Source organism: Hemicordylus capensis, chromosome 5, assembly GCF_027244095.1.
Source record: "Hemicordylus capensis ecotype Gifberg chromosome 5, rHemCap1.1.pri, whole genome shotgun sequence".
NCBI lineage: Eukaryota > Metazoa > Chordata > Lepidosauria > Squamata > Cordylidae > Hemicordylus > Hemicordylus capensis.
In genome coordinates, this window is record NC_069661.1 from 222878237 (window position 1) to 222897610 (window position 19374).

Below are 19374 nucleotides of genomic sequence, written 5' to 3' on the forward strand. Positions count from 1 at the left end.
TGCCGCATTCTGTACCAACTGCAGTTTCTGGACTATGTACTAAGGTACTGCCTGTAGGGTAGTCTAGTCTGGTCCTGCAAACCCTCCCTCTCCAGCTCCAGTCTTCGCAGCAAGTCCACATGCTGTCTGCTGAACAGGGCTAGCTTTTGTGAGCAGATGGGGCTCCAGTATGAGTCTGATGCAGACCCCTAGCAATCTGAGGACTCTGGGGGCCTCTTTACTGCCCAAATTTACACATCAGAAGGGCTGATTCCTCACCATATCATTCCATTAAATATTATCCTTCCTATGACTATGATGAGGATGAAGAGGACTTGAGGATGAAGAGGTCCCACAGAGTAGAAGCTACAGGTCGAGGTCCTGCTCTCCCTACCGACTACGGGCAAGAACAACGGCCTGGCCCAGAGAGAGGTGTCCTCCACCCATGCATCATCATTACTGCCTCTTTGACAGAGTGTATCCTGTTGCCTCCCAAGCAAGGAGTCGTTCAGTGCAGCACAATATAGCATGTGCACCCTCTCAGGGAACTGCATCCCAGACATCTCCGGCACTTGTGTGTGACCAACTAGAGCCAACCCCTGCTCAGATACCTCGTGTGAAGAACCCTAAACTGATCATGGCCCTGGCTCAAACCGCATAGTCTGTGACAGTGCTGGCTTTGGACGTTATTCTCCTGATGCTGCTGGAGAAGATATTGGAGGCTTCGGACTTGTCATAAGATTCTGAACCAGAGTCTAGCGCTTCCTCTTCCAGCCACGACAGAGACAGAGACCACTTAGAAGAACAGCAAGTTGCTTACCTGTAACTAGAGTCCTTCTTGTGGTCATCTGTCCAGTCACACACCCACCTAGCCTGCCCTGCTGCAGAGCCTTTGTCGAACTGAGGAGGAGGATGCAGAGCACATGACCAAAGTGTTTAAGGGGGAGGAGCCCATCTACTTTTTAGAGAGCGAGAAAAAGATCAGCTTGAGTGTTCTGGAGGTTTCTTCATGCAGGCGTGAAGCCCATCTGTGTGACTGGACAGATAACCACCAGAAGAACTCCAGTTACAGGTAAGCAACCTGCAGTTCTTATAGACCACAGCCACTCCACCTTCCTGCCCACGGGCCCTCACCTGCTCCTCAACAGAGTACCCTGGAGGGAGAAGCTGGGACCAGACTGGGCCACCATTCTCCCCCATCCAAATCTCTATGATACATATCAGGTTGGCCCCTTCATCCAGAATCAGATCATGGATGATTTAAGGTTTATTCTGGACTGATTTGGCATTATAAAGGAGCAAGATCAGGCTCTGTGGGTGGTTGGCACTGCTCTCCAAGGTCAAAGAGCTGGCAGGACAGCCAGAAGGGGAAACAGCAATTAAGTTTCTGATTTCCCTTCTCCTGCAGTGGCCTGCTGACCTGCCAATGTTAGTTGTTCTATTCCCCACCACCACTGGAATAGCTGCCCCATAAGCGGTAGATATGCCCCCTTTCTCCCCATCTCCGGACAAACCCAGGCACGTTAAAACTAAACTCGCCCAGGATTTAAAACAGAAGTCAAATTAAAAATACCCACCCACCTCTTTCACACTCTCAAAAAATCCTGAGCCAGGCAGCCTGGCCCTCACCCTCGTTATCCCCCAAAGTAGCTTTCCGAAGGGGGTGATCTCTTTTGGTGTTGCCAGTGATGAGCCCATTGCCACAGACAGCATTCCTATAAAAGGCCCAGAACTGGGCAGATGGTATCAGGAACTGCTGAGTCACTCGCCCCTGGCCCCAGTCCTGCACACACTCTCCACTGATGTTCAGCAGAGGCAGCAGGCCATAATCCCACAGGGGAAGCAAGGAGCAGGCAGATAAGAGCAGAAGGAGCAAACAGCGCACACACACGGACTCTCACACGGGCAGCACTGAATGGAAAGCAGATGGCCTCTTCCTCTCCTCTTCTGGGAAAGAAAGCTGCCAGTTTCATGCTGCCTGTGTGGAAATCTGTGATAGTTGTGTACAGTTCTGGTAACTACTTCAGTCTCGGACTGGCCCACAGGGCAACAGGGTATATTCCCGGTGTGCCCTGCATATTCCTGGTCCACCTGCAGGGCGCCCTTGTGCCCCGCCGTGTTCAGCAGCAGTGGGCTGTCCCAACTCCCGCCTGAACGCCTCCCTCCGCCTTCTTGACAAACGTGAGGAATGACTCGCCATGACGCAGAGAAGGAGAGTCGGGAAGGAAGCCCCTCTCATGGAGATCGGCAGTAGCAACGAGAAAAATAGGGTTAACTTGCTCTCCCAGCCTTCGTGGTTCTCCTGGAGTCTGGAGGCTACTCCCGAACTCGGCGCTTTGCAGAGCCAGGCTGGCTGTTGGGTTTGTTGTCTCCCTCAGAGAAAGAAAGTAAAACTTTTTTTAAACCAACCCTGTGTGGGTCCCCCCCCCCCGTCTTATTAAAAAATATGTATATGCTGCTTTTTAGCAGCAAAGTTCGTAAAATGACTTAAATAGCAAAATATGAGGAAATAGTTCTTTCTCAACATGTTTCCCCTTATAATCATTACTCTCTTGTTTTGCTTTGTAGATCATATATAAGTAACTTACATATTGTTATGTAAACAATATGTTATGTTATGTAAACAAATTGTTATTACTAAAATACCTCAACTTCTTGAAAATAGCTTCACAAATGGCTAAAATGAACATCAAGCATCCCCCCTCCCCCACCAAAAGTAGGTTTTTATAGTCTTGCTTCAAAATAAGACTGCAAATCAGATCACGAGGAACTCATTTTGAAAACTTCCCTGCCAGTGAAATTGGGGTAACTTCATATATGACATTCTGCTGTCCTGTAAGAGATCAAACGGGCCTGCTTGCTGCTCTGCTAGGTGTAAAATAATGCTATTTGAATTTGCTTCTGAGTTTACATGCTTAGGATTGGAGTGCATGTGGCTAAAAGTCAACTTGTACATATATTTTATAGGGGGACACATCATGCAGGGGTGTAGTTATAATTGAGCAGATGGGTTCAAAGAACCCAGGGGCCCCAACTTCTGAGGGGCCCCCAACACCACCCCTTCCTACTTTCTTCATTATCTCCCTCACTCTGAGGGGCCACCGGAGAGAGAGGAGAACATGAGCCGCTTCTCCCCTAGCTACGCCCCTACACACATCCTGCTAATCCAAAGAGTTCAGGGTAGTGTACATGTTATCTGTATGGGAGTGAGTTAGTAAACAGAGAGAGAGAGTTAGTAAGTTAGTAAGTAGAGTTAGTGAGTTAGTAAACAGAGAGACTGGTCTGCTTACTGGTTTGGAATGATCTGCCAGTGGGGTGGGGTGGAGGAACCAATTCTCCAGAAGAACTAGGAGTTTCCTTTTTTCCTCTCCATCCCTTCCAGATTGTTTGGTAGAATGTGGGGGTTTGGAGGTGGGTGGATGAGTTCCTGGTGATTTTTTTTCTTCTGAAAAGGGATTTTAATTCAATTTTTCAGTGTTGTGTTTTGTGAGAAGGGGCTGAGAACTGCTGGTTTCCTCCCTGAAAAGGCTTATTTTCCAATACAGTTACTGTATTTGGACATTACACATGATGTTGGTACATGTATATGCTTTTGTGTGAATAACTGTGCATGAATTCATTTAAAAAGCAAACTTTAGTATAGGCCCCTCAAATCCACAGTACAGACAGGAGTGGAGATGTATTGTCATGTGTTGAACATAAAGTGTGAATAACTACAGGTCTGTATGTGTGTGCTGTAATTGTACATGTGTTGAACATAACATGTTGAGTAGGACTTGTTAGGTGTATTTGTCCATTTTGAATAGTTCCTTTCTAATTTCTATCTTGTGTTCTAGGGGTGTTTTGATATAATGTAACTTTTAGTGCAAAATGCATGTTAAGATGCTACTCAATTTAGTTGTGTTTGCCTAGTGATAGCAAGTAGGTCCCTATTTTCAGCAGTGAAATGTGGGAGGGTATGGAACATAAGAAGTTGCCATCCTGTGTATTGGTGATTGCTATGTATTGCAGGATTAACCGATTTCATGGAAATAAAAATACACAGGGTCCTGCCATCCTGTAATTTCAGAACTCTTAAGCCCAGCCATTCTGGAAATGCAAGGGGCGAGGGCAGAGGCGGCGGTGTATGTTGTACTTTTTATGAATACAACACAAAACCCGTGAACAACTGAGAACAGTAGGCAAAGCAAAAAATGCAGAGTCACAATACAGGGTATGACAATACTCGATGTGTAATCACAAACTGCAACAGGCATCCATTATACAAAAGCAAGTAAATACAACAATGTGGGCTGATGAAAACTCCACAGACTCGGAGATGTAATTCTTAACAACAGTTACTGAGTTGCTGATCGTGACAAATAGCTGATGTGATGCTGGTGGTGCCAGTTTGCTGTAAGTGCATGCTCATGAGTAAGAGGTAATCACTCTGCACAGGAACCTTGAAACTTGAAACTTTGCACAGGAACCTTGAAACTTGAAACTTTGCACAGGAACCTTGAAACTTAACAGACTCCCTAGGTGATAGTTCGTTTCAAAAAAGTCTTTGTCAAAAGTACAGCTTTTGTGGAATAGCCTTGTCGCTTGGAGCAGTACCATCACAAGTGCCTGCTAGAACATGCTAAACTGCTGCTAGAACATGCTAAACTCCAGCATGATTACAGCTGCCTTTCAAAACTGATCCTCGTAACATTTGAAATGAAGGGGGTGGCAAGGAGGAGGGAAAGTTGTCAGCAGCCTCCTCTTCTCTCCTTGTGCTTCATGCAAGCTTTGCTGTGAGGATAGGCGTTCCTTGCAAAGTGTGTAAGAGTCAGACCAGCCCCAGAGAGCAGGTGTTTTGCTGCCCCACTGGTAGGGGTGTGCATGGACCGGTCCGGGGCCATGCAAAAGGCCTCCGGACTGGTCTGGAATTTGGCCAGTCTGGCGGTTTGGCGGGGGGGAGTGTGTCTTTAAGGGCTGGGGGTAGTACTTCCCCCCCACACTCTTCCTCCTCCTGCACTGGACTTCTCTAAAACGTTCTTGGGGTGGCAGAGTTCCTCCCTGCCGCCCCTGCCCCCGTCGTTGTCTTCCAAGTTAACAAGCAGAAAAAGCTGGCGCCACGCATGCGCCTGTCGCGGTGCATGCGCGCCGCATACATCATTGTGATGTATGCGGCGCATGTGCCGGCGTCAACAACGGGTGCATGCGTGGCGCCAGCTTTTTCTGCTTGTCAACTTGGAGGACAACGACGGGGACAAGGGCGACAGGGAAGAACTCTGTCCCCCCGCCAGAACGTTTTAGAAAAGTACAGTGCCGGAGGGGGAAGAGTGACGGGAGGGGTTTAAGTACTAACCCCCCCCGCCCTTAAAGACACACTTCCCCCAGTGCCAGACCACGCCTCCGTGGTTCCGTGCACATCCCTACCCACCAGCACTCCAGTAATCAGTAACCACCTCGCCTCATGAAAGGACTGCCCCTGATCAAAGGAAATAGGATTATTGAGTTCTGAAATGTTAGGCTATTATACAATGAGCCCTTGTTCACGACCTGTGAGGAAGGGCTCGAGGGAGAGCAGGGAGGAAGGCTGCTTGCACTTACCTCACTACAGACGATCCCTCTTCACTTCCTGGACATCCACACAATTCCTGGCAGCCACTGGCAGCGCAGAGGGTTGGGGTGCTTCGTCCCAGCCCCCGGAACATGATGCATTATGGGGATTCCCCCTATGCCAGCCTGGAGCCCCACAGTCTTACAATTAAAACAATGGGGCCAAGGGAGTGCTAGCTCTCTTAACCCCATTTAAGAGGGCGGGTGGTTTGCCACCGAGGCACCGCTGGGATCGTGCCTGATCCTGGCGGTTCTCACGCACTTCATTCACCCGGTTTTGCCTGCACATGAGAACAGCCTCTTGAGTTTATAGGAAGATGGTCATTGCACAGGCAATTAACAGAAACACTGCGACATTCAGGGAGTGCTTAGCGTCACCAAACAGTGAAGTCAACAATAAGCTTGACACTGCTTAGCAGAAACTAGATTTGAGGCCTCAAAAAAGCAGTCTCAGCTGTAACTGGTAACTAATCTAAGTCATACAGATACAGCTTATAGTTTTTCACATGGGGCATCTTTCCTGTGGAGAAAGAGAAAAGGTTTTGGGCTTTTTGGTTTTTTGTGGGTTTTTTAAATATATCTAAGGCGGAGGGATGATGAAACTTTACAAAACTATGAATGGTATGGAGAGAGTGATTTTTCCCCCCTTGCTCTCTTAGAATACCAGAACTCTGAGTCACCAAATGCAGTGGTTGTATGGTAGATCCAGAACAAACAAAAGGGAGTATTCTTTCTCACAGTGGACAGGTTCACATGATCTGCCGGCAAGTAAGTAGGAGGGAACCAGCAGTTCCCACGGAGTGTGAGCTCCTGGTGGGTATGTCTTCTGAACCCAGACTCTGAAAAGTCGGTTCTGAGTCTTCTAACTTTCACCCAACTTTCATAACTGAGAACTGAAATTGGTAGGAGAATGTCAGGTGAAAGTTGCGCGGGGGACTCTAGAATAGATAATGTGTGGGTTCAGACAATATGTTCCCCATCCCCCAAGAGTGGTCAGTTCCCTCCTACTTATTTGCCAGTTAATGTGAACCTGCCCAATGTGTTGTTAAACTATGGAATTCACTGCCACAGGATGTGGTGATGGTCACTAGCTAAACAACTTCTGTCAGTGGCTGTTAGCCATGATGGCTAAATCTAGCCTGTATATTACAAAGACAGTATAGCTGTGAATTCTGGGTGCAGAGGACATACCATGGTGGAGGAACTGTTGCCTAAATGTGTCCTGTGTGTAGGCTTCCCACAGACATTTGACTGGCCATTATTCAAAACAAGATGCTGGACGAAGATGGCTCTTTGGTCTGTTCTGTCACAACTGTTCTTATGTTCCCAGTTCATTTGGAACCAGTGGTTGCTGCTTTTTACATGGGTCTCAGTGAAAAAAGTAAGAATATCAAAGTAATTAAAAAATACAAATGACACTTTTTTTTTGTTTTATTATCCAGCTCTCAGAGGACTAGCTCAAGGGAGTTTATTTGCTTATTTATATATCTGAGAGTCAGTGAACAGTGTAAGACAATGCAAGCTAAACTGAAACAATGGAGGAGAGGGGATTATTCCATATGGAATCTGGCTAACCCAGAAGAGATAATTTAGCATTTGGAAATACATCTCTGTTCCCACCCTCACATTTGCTCCTTTAGCAATGTGCCGGTACTGACACTAAACTGTTTAATAATAATATCAAATGTATAAGAGAGTGGACTTCAAAAACACCCTCATTTTCTATACCTAAAGCATTTTTATGCAGAAAGGAGCATACTTCACACTTGCAAGCACACATCTGGAATCCTGCAGGGGGAAATGAAGCTTGGACGGGGGCTATTTGAAGTGGAAAAGCAGTGGGTGTGGAAAGTGAACCACCCCCTCCTCGTTGCCAGATTTTCACCCCAGATTGCAGCTTCCCAAAGCAGCTTTTCTTAGCGACAACAAAAAGAGGTCAACTGAGGCATTATTAGACCTGTAAATCTGTGTAATTTGTCAATTATTATTAGCCGAGAGCAGAGAGATGTGAGTGTCCATGCCCACAACTGTGTCAAAGATGTAGAGCAGGGCTTGCACAACGTTGTCCCTCCGGCTGTTGTTGGACTACAGCTCCTATCATCCCCAGGCACTGTGGCCAGTATTCAGGGATGATGGGAGTTGTAATCCAACTTCTTCAGGAGGGACAAAGTTGTTCATCCCTGATGTAGAGCGAATGATTGTGTGTATGTGTGTGTGTTCTCTGTGCAAGTCTGAATGGAATGAAAGCTAATGAAAGCATGATCTCTTCTTAAATTCCCCACACCCTTAAATACTCCCCTAGTATGGTACTCACCAAGCCTGGAATGGTATTGGTAGGAGATCTTAAAGGTAATTCCCGAGACTCTGTCCAGAGTAAGAGTTCCCTAGTCAGATGGTGCAGCGAAGAAATGTTTGAGTAACAAGCAGAAGGTTGCTGGTTTTCCCCCAGATTATGGGAAACCTATATCGGGCAGCAGCGATATAGGAAGATGCTGAAAGGCATCATCTCATACTGCGCGGGAGGAGGCAACGGTAAACCCCTCCTGTATTCTACCAAAAGAAAACCACAGGGCTCTGTGGGCGCCAGGAGTCGAAATCAACGTGACATGGCACAATTTAAGTTTAGGCAGAGAAGTAGGGATGAGCATAAGCCTGTTCAATGCTTTCTTTTTCAAGCACCAGACAGGCTCGAACACCAGCATTTGAGCCGGCTCCACAGGAAGGGAGGGGTACCTTTTAAGATGCAGATAAGTAGCTCCTTACCTGCTCACCTCAGCACTTCCTGCTGCTCTGCATGGCATCTGCATGCTCATGGCCAGGGCACACATGCACCGACCATTAGCATGGTCAGCATTGTGTTGCTGACCATGTAAATGGCCTCCATGCAGGGCTTCAGGAAGCTGTGCCGTAGCGCCACATGGCTGTTTCTAAAACAAACACCAGCAGTGGGGTGAGCAGCAGGGCAGGGGCAAGCATGTACAGAGCTCCTTACCTGAATCTTAGAGGTATCCTTCCCTGCCCCGCAAGAGAGTACCCGAAAGCTTGTGCACATCTCTACAGAGAAGGTGTCACTTGCTTATTTGTGGATTTGGGGAGGCTTGCTATCAGTATTCCCTCTAACAGGGATTCCCAGATGTTGTTGACTACAACTCCCAGAATCCCCAGCTGCAATAGCCTTTGTTTGGGGATTATGGGAGTTGTAGTCAACAATATCTGGGAATCTCTGTTAGAGGGCACATTGCTTGCTATCACAAATCTTAAGATCCCTTGTTTCCACATAATTAATATTTAAGAACTCTCTAAAGTCCAGATACCATATAGCAATGGTTTCAATATGTGCATCATGTTATTTCTATTAAAATGTGCTGACTCAGGTAAGCTTTAAACTGTTAGAAACTGCCCACTCTGAACCACTGTCCTAATAGGTAGAACTGTTGTGAATTTTTTCCCATTTAATGAATGATGAAACCACAAAATATTGATCTTTCTCTCTCTCCTTGCTTTCATGGTTGGTTTCTTTATTCCTTTAGACAATCCACGTTGCCATTGTCTGTGCTGGATACAATGCCAGTCGGGATGTTGTCACACTCGTCAAATCAGTCTTGTTTCATAGGTAAGACTTATTCCTCTTGTTGAAAGATTCTTGCAAAGATGACAACAAAATGTTCTTCCTTTCCAGGAGCCAAAGTAGGAAGGAGTTAGGTGCTTGTCTGTGTGTCCACTTTCCCCATTACTTTTTATATTAGTACTGGAAGTGCTCTGTAGAAATATTAGAGAAGATGTTCAATTACAAGGCCCAAAAATTGGGAAACAAAAGTACAAACTGAGAGCCTTTGCGGATGATGTAGTGTTTTTTTTAGAAAATCCATTAGAGAAGATCGGAAGACTCTTGGAAAAAAATATAACAATTTGGCCAACTAGCTGGGTTTTATATAAATAAGATTAAAACAAAGGTGTTGACAAAAAATATGGATTAGAGATCTAAGGACAGACTTTTTGAAATAAGTGAACTGAAAGTGGAGAAAAAAATCAAATATTTGGGCGTCTGGTTGACAAATAATAACTCTTTGTTGTTTTCAAATAACTATATTAAAATATGGAGTACAGTAAAAATCGACTTGCAAAGATGATCTAGAATGAACTTATCTTTAATGGGAAGAATTTCAGTGGTGAAAATGAATGTTTTACCTAAAATGTTGTTTCTTTTTCAGACTATTCCAATAATTAATACTTTAACTTGTTTTAAGCAATGGCAAAAGGACAAAACTAAATTTGTTTGGCAGGGTAAAAGACCAAGAATTAACTTTAAAAATTTAACAGATGCTAAAGAAAGAGGTGGTCTTACCCTGCCAGACTTAAGGTTGTATTTTGATGCCGTCTGTTTGATGTGGTTAAAAGAATGGATAACATTAAGAAATCCTAGAATACTTGATTTGGAAGGATTTGATAGAAGGTTTGGATGGCATTCATATTTGTGGTATGACAAAAGTAAGATAGATAAAGATTTTCTGAATCACTATGTAAGAAGGAGTCTAATGAGAGTGTGGGTAAAATATAAAAAATGGCTGGAACCTAAAACTCCGTTATGGTTATCCCCAATTGAAGCTTTAGTACGTAAAGAGATAAATATGCAACCACAATGGGGTACCTATAGGGATCTGTTGTGTTTTCAAGAAAAGGGCTGTAAGTTAAAAAATCTAATTGAAGTACAAAATCTGGTTAGTAATTGGTTTCAGTACCATCAGTTAAATGAAGTTTTTAAGAAGGATTTCAAACTTGGATTTGAGGATCAAATGTTGAGATTTGAGAAGGAGCTATGTGAAAATGATGAAAAATTAGTGTCTAAGATGTATAGGCTGTTGCTTTTGGAAGAGACAAGAGATGAAGTGGTTAAAACGACTGTGATAAAATGGGCCCAAGATGTGGGTCATAATATAGATATGGCAGCTTGGGGAAAATTATGGAAAACTGATTTAAAGTTCACTGCATGTTACACTTTAAAAGAAAATTATTATAAGATGATGTACAGGTGGTATTTGACGCCTAAAAAACTGGCGATAATGTATAAAAATGTTTCAAACAAATGTTAGAAATGTGGACATTGTGAAGGAACTTTTTTTCATATGTGGTGGTCTTGCAGGAAGACAAAGGCCTTTTAGGACGTGATATATAATAAGTTAAAAAAATTTTTTACATGACATTTCCTAAGAGCCCAGAATTCTTCCTGTTAGGAATAATGCAAGGAGAGTTTTCCACAAGCAATTTAACATTCTTCATGTATGCAACCACGGCGGCCAGAATAGTATATGCACAGAAATGGAAGGACAATGAACTGCCCTCAAAAGAAGATTGGCTGATAAAAATTTTGGAATATGCGATAATGGCAAAACTTACAGTACTGATAAGAGAGCAAAATTTGGAAGGTTTTAAAGAAGATTGGAAATCATTCTTACTGTACCTAAAGAACTATTTTCCTAATATTGATTTTTCAACAGGGTTTGAAATTTAGTAATATTAGCAGGTTGAGTAGACTAAAATCGAGTTTGGTAAGATATAGGATATATGTTTTGAATTATTATAGCAAGGGTTAATTGTATAGTTAGTGATTCGCGCTGATTGGTGAGCTGGAAGTCAATTTTTGTTTAACTGGATGTAATGAGATTTTCAAGATATTGTTAAAATCAATAAAAATTTAAAGCAAAAAAATAAAAAGGGTGCTCGTCTGCTTTCCATTGTTAGAGATAGAAAGCAGTTGCTTGGATATGGAGTGCTCTCTGCTTCCTCCCTCTAGGGACTCCACCAAGGCAGGGATCTGGGAACCACCAAGGCAGTTTTTATGGCAACTGTCCAGGAGGTTTCCCAGATGGGAGGCTTAACTGCGACAGGAAGTGCCTTAAATTCTGACGAGTTAGGACGAGTCAGATAAAACACTTTGAAATGCTTTGAAGCTGGGACTGATCCCATTGCTGCCCTTCTCCTTTCCCACCTCCTGCCCCTCCAGCCTCTTCTCTCAAGAGTAATCGGAACTGATCACCTTCCTCAGTGGTGGCTGCTGCCTCCTCCTCCTCCTCCTGCCCCATTCACTGCTGCCTCCCGTCTTGGCCTCCTCTCCCATTGCCCTCTCCAGGGGCATAACTACAATTAGGCAGGGGGAGGCCGTTGTCTCGGGGCTCCCCGCCTTGGGGGGGCCCCTCAGAGGCTCTCCCCCACCCAGCGCCTACCCGATCTTCCTTGTGAAGTCATTTTAAAAAGCGGTGATGGCGGGGGGGGGCATTTAAGAATCTTGTCTCAGGGCCCACTCCAACCTAGTTACGCCCCTGGCCCTCTCGTCATCTTGCCGGCAAGTCCAGTGGAACAACTGCTTTGTCTAGTGTGTGGGAGAGCAAGCAGCTGATATGGCTGGGTTACAAGCTTGCCAGCATAGCAGCAAGGTGCAAGAGAGGGCAGAGGAGAAGCAAACCCATCATGCATGAGAAAAAGCAGCTGTCTTGCCAGGCTTGAGGAGAAGCTGCTTCCATCAGCAAGAGCCTCCCTTGCTTTCACAGGCAGGCAAGTGGGCACTCTGGTGGAGTGCCCTCATGGGCCCACAAGAGCAAACATGGCTCTTGCCCACAAATGGAGGAGAGGCTACTTCCACTTTTTGGTAAGAGCCTCCCTTGCTCTCGTGGGTGGGCGCTCTGGAGGGAAAGCCCCCATGTTTGCTTGCAAGACCCATCACGGCTCTTGTCAAAGAGCGAAGGGGGAGGCTTCCTCCTGAGTAATTTTTCTTTTGTTGCAGATGTTTCTGCAGAGTGTTCTCTTGAGTGCCTGTAGCTGCCACTTTGTTCCCCTATAGCAGGTGGCGGTCCTGGATTTGGGTTTCTGACAGATCTAGACATCTTTTAATGTCTCAAGAGGCAATTCCAAGAGATGCTCCCTCCCCCAATAAAAAGCCAGTGGTTTGGTCTCTTGAAATGATTCCAAACATCATCTGCACACAGAAGCAGTTGCTTAACCAAACACCTTTTCTGCCCGTAGCATGATGCTTGTCTTGAAGACAATCATTGTGACAGGAATGAATGAACTTTTCAGTTAGCTCAGGGGTGGGGAACTTTGGCCTTCCAGCTGTTGTTGAACTACAACTCCCATCATCCCCAGCCACTGGGGATGGTGGGAGTTGTAGTTCAAAAACAGCTGGAGGGCCAAGGTTCCCCACCCCTGAGTTAACTAGAAGCATAACGCTGCAAAACCAGAACCAAACGTTGATGCAGATCTTCCTAATGCGATGTTGAGCAATTAGTTGAAAGAGTTGCACTTGAAAATGATTGGCTCAGAGGTTGACTACATTATCATTTTAACTGTGACTTTAAAGTGAAAATTGGTTTGGAGAGGTCTCATCCTCCACTTGAACAGGGCACATCACAGAGCTACTGTGTAATTTGGTTTGATTAGCAGGCTCTGGGAAGCAGCAGGGAGTTAAATAGATGGTGTGTTTAGATAGCTAGAATGACCTGTATAAAGGGGAACTATGTGAATGAGGTGGGGAGTCGTGGAAACTTGCCTGTTTTACACTGGACTCTTAACTTTAAGGTGCTCTTGGCTTTCATGATCACCAAGTATGTTCTCATTCCCTTATGTATAATTCTCTTATGAAAGGAGAAGTGTGTGCTTTCCTCTGTAGGTCCACAGTATTCTCTTCAGCACCTCTTCCAGGAATGAGCATCCTTGTGTGCCCTGAAATAAAGGTTCTTCATAGTCTCATTCCTACTGCTGCAGACAATAATGTTTCATGCTGTGATACATAATTTAAAGTACAATGTGGAACTGGAATTCTTCCATTTTTGCATTTACATAGCTAGTCGAGGTCCTGACTCCTTTCCCTCCCAGAGCTGCCTGAATTTTGTATCCCTCTTAGATTCTTGCCTTGGCGGAGACTGCATTCACAGAGCTCTACGCAGCCTTCCAGCCCTCCCGATACAGTCTCTTTTCTAACTGAGATACAGGTTTCCCCGTTGCCTTGCCCAATACTTGACTTACAGAAAAATCTTATTATTCTAAAGAATTGTTCACATATCCATGTGCATCACTTGGTGAGATCACCCGATGATCATCCTTTCAGATGAACATGTGAACTGCGATCATTGAAGCCCTATGTGAAGCTGTATTACTACATCATCATCATCATCATCATCGTTGGCACATAGGAAGCTGCCATATACTGAGTCAGACCATAGGTCCATCTAGCTCAGTATTGTCACACAGACTGGCAGCAGCTTCTCCAACGTTGCAGGCAGGAATCTCTCTCAGCCCAATCTTGGAGATGCTACCAGAGAGGGAACTTGGAACCTAGATGCTCTTCTCAGAGTGGCTCCATCCCCTGAGGGAAATATCTTACGGTGCCTCATGCATATAGTCTCCCATTCATATGCAACCAGGGCAGACCCTGCTTAGGTAAGGGCACAAGTCATGCTTGCGACCACAAGACCATCTCTCCTAATAATAATATTACCTCTGTAGTGTGAAGTTATGTGAAAGTTCTGTGGGTGTGGTGTTGATTTGTGATTAGTTGTATAATCGAAAATCAAGTGAAGAAAAGGCATCTCTGAACTCACTTTAAAATGCTGCACTTACAATGAGATCACTTTGGTTATCAACATCTACCTCTCAGGGATCACTGGCTGACCTGATGAGGAAAATAATTCCCATTGAATTAAAAGGACAACTCAGGCAGTACTTAATTTGTCCTTTTATTTCAATGGGTAAATTAATGTGAGGAATTTCCCTCAACATAGCCACTGTAAACTATCAGCATTTCCCCAGCAGGACTGACAGGATTTCTTAGTCCAGCCTGATTTGGCTAGACTAAGAGCTTTGTTGATAGTAGAAAAGAATAATTGTTAAGCACACCTGAAATGCCTATCAGGAAATGAGGTTCCTTATACAGAAGAAAAGAAGTATGGTAACTCCTAATCCTTCAGCGATTTTTAACGTTTATGACTGTGCTTAATCCTGAAATGGTTACACCTGTAGTCTCATTTGAAATACATTTTTAACAGCCCATGTTTTACAGTTCTTTGTTAGAGATTATACCTGTAAATTTTGATTATATTTGCATTATTATTAAGAGTTTCTTTTTGTTAGTATTGGTTAGTATTCCACCTTTTATTTTATGTTCAGCACTTTACTTCAGTGGAAAGCAAATATAACCTTTGGTGCTGCAAACACAGAAATTTCTGGGTTATTTTTTAATATTAATTTTAGTTAGCGTGTAAGCATATTTTGTTTGATTAGAATACATGTTTTTGTTCCTTATTTTGTTTTATTTTAAGAGGTGCCCTGAAATCCTCCTCAGCATTTGTTTGATGAGACGAATGATTTATATAGGGAGATATTCTGTTCTCCCCATGATAGGGAATAGGGGTGTGCACGGGACCCTCTGGCCCGGTTCAGTCTGGCTCCCAGTGAACCCCGCAGCTGTCCAGTCTGCGAATTCTTTTCTTTAAATTTAAACATTAAGCAAGTACCTATAGTCTCTTTGGGGGACTTGCTGTAGCCACGGGGGGGGGTGTCTGTGCGGGTTCCCTCTACCCCCACCGGCCTTCCTCATCACCACCGCAGCTGGGCAACTGAAGCCTTTTTTGCCCTTTTGGGTCTCTGTAAGAGCAAGCGGCCACCATTTTGGCTGCCACCGCGCATGCGCAAATGCCCTTTGCGAAGCTTCGGCAGCCGCTTGCTCTTATGGCAGCCACTTGCTCTTATGGCAGGCCGGCAGGGGGAGAGGGAACCCGCGCAGACACACACACACCCCATGGCTACAGCAAGCCCCCCAAAGGGGCTATAGGTAATTGCTTAATGTTTAATTTTAAAAAAAAAATTCACAGACCTGCTGGACCGAACCCGGCAGTCCGGTTCTGGTCCGACGGAACCGGGTGGTGGTGGTTTGGTTCGACCATGAACTCCCGGACCAGACCGCCGGACCAGTTCCACATATCCCTAATAGGGAATGCTGATGCTGAATCTCTCAGACAAACACTGAACACAAATACAACCTGGGGTTGGGAATAATGTGTGTGTCAGTGCAGAGAGAGGCCTTGCAGACATCTTTATGTTAGGTACTATCACATCTAACATAGGAAATGCATACTTGTTTTAAAAATGCTTGTTTTTAAGTAGGAATCACCTCATAAAACATGGCTTGGGTCAGGGGCAGAGCCACCATTGCCCGGGCCGGGGGTGTCAAAGAACTCGGGCCACCATGCTCAGGGTCCATGCCTGGCACCCCATCCACACCCCTCGTCTGACGTCAGACATGCAGGAGGTGTGGTCGCATCTGCAAACAGGGCCCCGTGGCCCCGTTTTCAAGTAGCATTTGCAAACGTGCAGACCCTGTTTGCAGATGCGCAGGGGGCATGGCTGCAAACGGGGCTGCGTCGCTCCATTTTTAAGCAGCTTCAGCCACCACTGGGCTCCCAGCCTGGCCGGAAACGCGTCTCCCTGCCTTTACAAGCCACTGCGCTGGCTTTAACTTACTATTTACTTGCAAATGGGGCTGCACAGCCCTGTTTGCAGATGGGACCGTGCCCCCTGCACGTCTGACATCAGATGCAGCGTGTGATGTCAGACTGCAGGGGGTGTGGCTTAGGTGGCAAGGGGCTGGTGGCGGCAGCTGGACAGGGGCCGCCAGCATTCTTCCTACACCACTGGCTTGGGTTATTCAGATTCCTACAGCCATTCTACAATAACTGAGTGCCCTTTTCAAACAGGTTGTGTGCAGTATAGAATACAAACTGAAGACATTTGAGCATTATTCTCTTCAGGACTGCTTTGGCCTATGTATAGCTCACTAATTCATTAACCGTTCTTCAGCACAAGCCATTTCCTTAGCTAAATTTTACTATCTGCCACTGGAAATGGGCACTCTCAGTGGCGGCGCCGTCATGATGGAACTCTTTCCCTAGAAATGTTCAGCCGGTCTCCACACGCTTGGTTTTTAGGAGGTTAGTTTACTGCCACATGTGGGCCCTTGAAAAGAAGTGAATTTTATCCCAGTTCTGCTTATTATTATGTTAGTAATTGTATCTTTATAATGTGTATTTATGTTGTTTGCTTTAAAATAGTTTCTTTATTGCAGTGATGAAGTTTTCTTAATTGTTGCTAGCTGCCCTGAGGATTTTTGTAGCATATGGTAGTTCTCAATTGAAAATGAAATGAATAAATTTGAGGAAATTTGACCTACCTGGCTCATTGATGTATTCCTTCTACAGGTATTAGCAATCAAACATAATTACCAACTTGTACAATTCTTTCTGTACCATTCCATGATTTCAGCATCTGCAGTATACAAGGGGGTTATTTCTAAACCATGTGTTTTTTTAAAAAAAGTAAGGAAGATCTTAGAAAGAAAAGGAATGTCTGGAGAATACTAGCAGCCAATCTCTTGATGGAGTGCAGCAGAGTTTTTTTTAAAACACCAAAGATGACCTTCCTGAGCCTACTAATTCATCATTGTCTCTACTTTCTTCTATAAAGTTTGAGATTTCATTTTTACAAAGTGGAAAAGTATTCTTCTCTGAAAACCAACTGCTAACTGAGCAAAGAGGCACCTTTTAATGTGGCGATTCTCTTATATTTAGCAGGGGGAGAGCAACTGGCCCTATCCAGCCCCAGCACAGCATCCCTTCAGTGGTTGTTGCTGGTGTCTAACTTATGTACATTTTTAGATTGTGGGCCCTTTTGGGGCAGGGAAGCAACTTACTTGTTTTTTTCCTGTGTGAACTGCTTTGAGAACTTTAGTTGAAAGTCATCGTCATCTACAAACTAGGGCACTGCCATGAGAATTTGAATTGGCTTGTTTGGCCAAAAAACACACAACAAAAACCCCTTTCAATAAGTAAATAAATGGAGGGGAAGAACACACAATCTCAGTTATGAGCTTCAATGTCATAATCTGCTTTTCAACAATATCTTCAAAGTGGACATTAGAATGTTCTCTTTTGCCAAGATGCGTAACGAAATATTGCTGTTTCAAAAGGTGTAGCTAAACATTTCCTGGCTAGAAAGAAAAAGTAAATTTTTGGAGATAGTTCTGGTTGTTAGTTGGGATTCAGTAACTTCATCAGTAGGTAAAAGGAAGCAATAATTTCCCTACAGCATGAAAATAATTTTAGAGTTTAAACCATTAACTCCACCAGTAGGATTGTTGTTCAAATGCTTCTGGGACATACATGACCTTTTAAATCCATGAAGAGTTACAGCTGTTAAAATCTATTGCATTGCCTTTCATTTTTTAAGAAGATTAATGCAACAAATTTGCAAGTAATTTTTTAACCTTGGTCACTGGTAGACAAATATTTCTGATTTGCCTCTCATTGGGACCATTCACATGAGCTACTAGGCAGGCAGGTGGCTTAGCAAACCTTTCCTTTCCCTCCAGCCAGTTATTGTTTGCTTGGTGGGAATGTGCTCCACGCTCCCACATGATGCCTGGTGTTCCATGTAGCATGGAGCATGGTGGATTGCTCTGAGGCTGGAACTCGTTGTCTTCCCCTCCAGTATCCCACAGTGCATTGCACACAGAATGCAGTACACCGGGGGATTCCCCCAGGGGGTAGGTGCTCTAGGTGCCCATCTCTTTCAGCATGAGCTATGAGCAGCTCCTGCTGACACACAATCCTGGCAGCCAGGTTAAGGGTGCATTTGCACCTTAACCTCAGCTAAGAGCCAGGCTTTGGCACTGGGTTTGGCGCCGTGGCACGCCAAGATCCACGTGGATCCCAACTGTTCTCACAGGCAGCCAAGCCCTGGCTTGGCTGCCTACGCCTGGGCTTGTCTGCTCGAGAGAACAGCCTCAGTTAATTCAGAAGTGGGAAACCTGGGCAGCCCACAAATTGTTTTTGTCTTTGTGCCTTGGCATCCTTATCTGTAAATGAGAGCTGAGCTAGGAAAGGAGAGCTGGTCTTATGGTTGCGACTAGCGAGCATCCCCTTTGCCAAGCAGGTTCCATCCTGGTTTGCAATAGGATGGGTGACTGTATGTAAGCACTGTCTGCTGTAATATATTCCCTTTAGCGGATGAGGTCATGGCTCAGTGGGAAAGCATCTGCTTGTATTCAGGTTCCAGGTTCATCCCTGGGAATCTCCAGGTAGGGCTGGAAGACACTCTTGCCTGACACTTTGGAGAGTCACTTCCAATCAGTGTAGACCAGGCTTTCTTAACCTTGGGGCCCCAGATGTTGTTGGACTACAAATCCCATCATCCCCAAACATGGCCTTTGTGGTTGAGGATGATGGGAGTTGTACTATAACAACATCTTGCAGCATTCTACATTCCTAAAGGCCCGTTAATTCATATGATTGTAAAACATAAGACGCTACACGGGGAGCTTCTGTACCAAGTAAGATCTTGGTCCACCTGTGACCCCAATTTGTCTGACAGAGACCTTTGCCAGGTCTCTGGCACAGGCTTTTGTCAGCTTTCCTATTTCTACCTGGAGAAACAGGAGCCTTCTAGATGAAAAATAATGTGTTCAAACACTGAGCTCTGGCTGCTTGCCTAATAAAACAGTCTTGAGCCAATCCAGTGGGCGCCTAGCCTAATATTACCTTCTCTGGCCAGAAGTGCCACTTCAAGGACTGAGGCAGAGGGTTCTCCTCAGCCCTGCTACATATGATTCCTTAATGGAATCATTAAGGGATAATTTGTTAATGGAAGTGTCAGAAGTTGGTACTAGGACACTCTTCATGCAAAGCATTCATTCTACCACTGAGCTATGACCACTTCCATTTCCAGCATGACTGGGTGCTAAAGATTCAAAGAGCCAGAGCTTTGTTT

The 19374-nt window shown here is 44.8% G+C and overlaps 1 protein-coding gene and 1 long non-coding RNA gene across 3 annotated transcripts in view; one reads left to right on the forward strand and one right to left on the reverse strand.

Annotated features, from left to right (window-relative positions):
- LARGE1 (LARGE xylosyl- and glucuronyltransferase 1) overlaps positions 1 to 19374 on the forward strand; it is a 366765-nt gene that overhangs the window by 101008 nt on the left and 246383 nt on the right. The window contains exon 3 of the mRNA XM_053253740.1: positions 9096 to 9178. Coding sequence (XP_053109715.1) covers positions 9096 to 9178 — 83 coding nt within the window. The remainder of the gene's footprint in view (positions 1 to 9095; positions 9179 to 19374) is intronic.
- The window catches only part of LOC128326602 (uncharacterized), a 31685-nt gene continuing 21542 nt past the window's right edge, over positions 9232 to 19374 (reverse strand). The window contains exons 2-3 of one of the 2 annotated variants that reach the window (XR_008308133.1): positions 16781 to 16875; positions 9232 to 9324 (exon numbers count right to left, since the gene is read on the reverse strand). This is a non-coding gene — a long non-coding RNA (uncharacterized LOC128326602). Of the gene's footprint in view, positions 9325 to 13111; positions 13279 to 16780; positions 16876 to 19374 lie in introns of those variants that run through there. The other variant, XR_008308134.1, reaches the window with a different exon arrangement.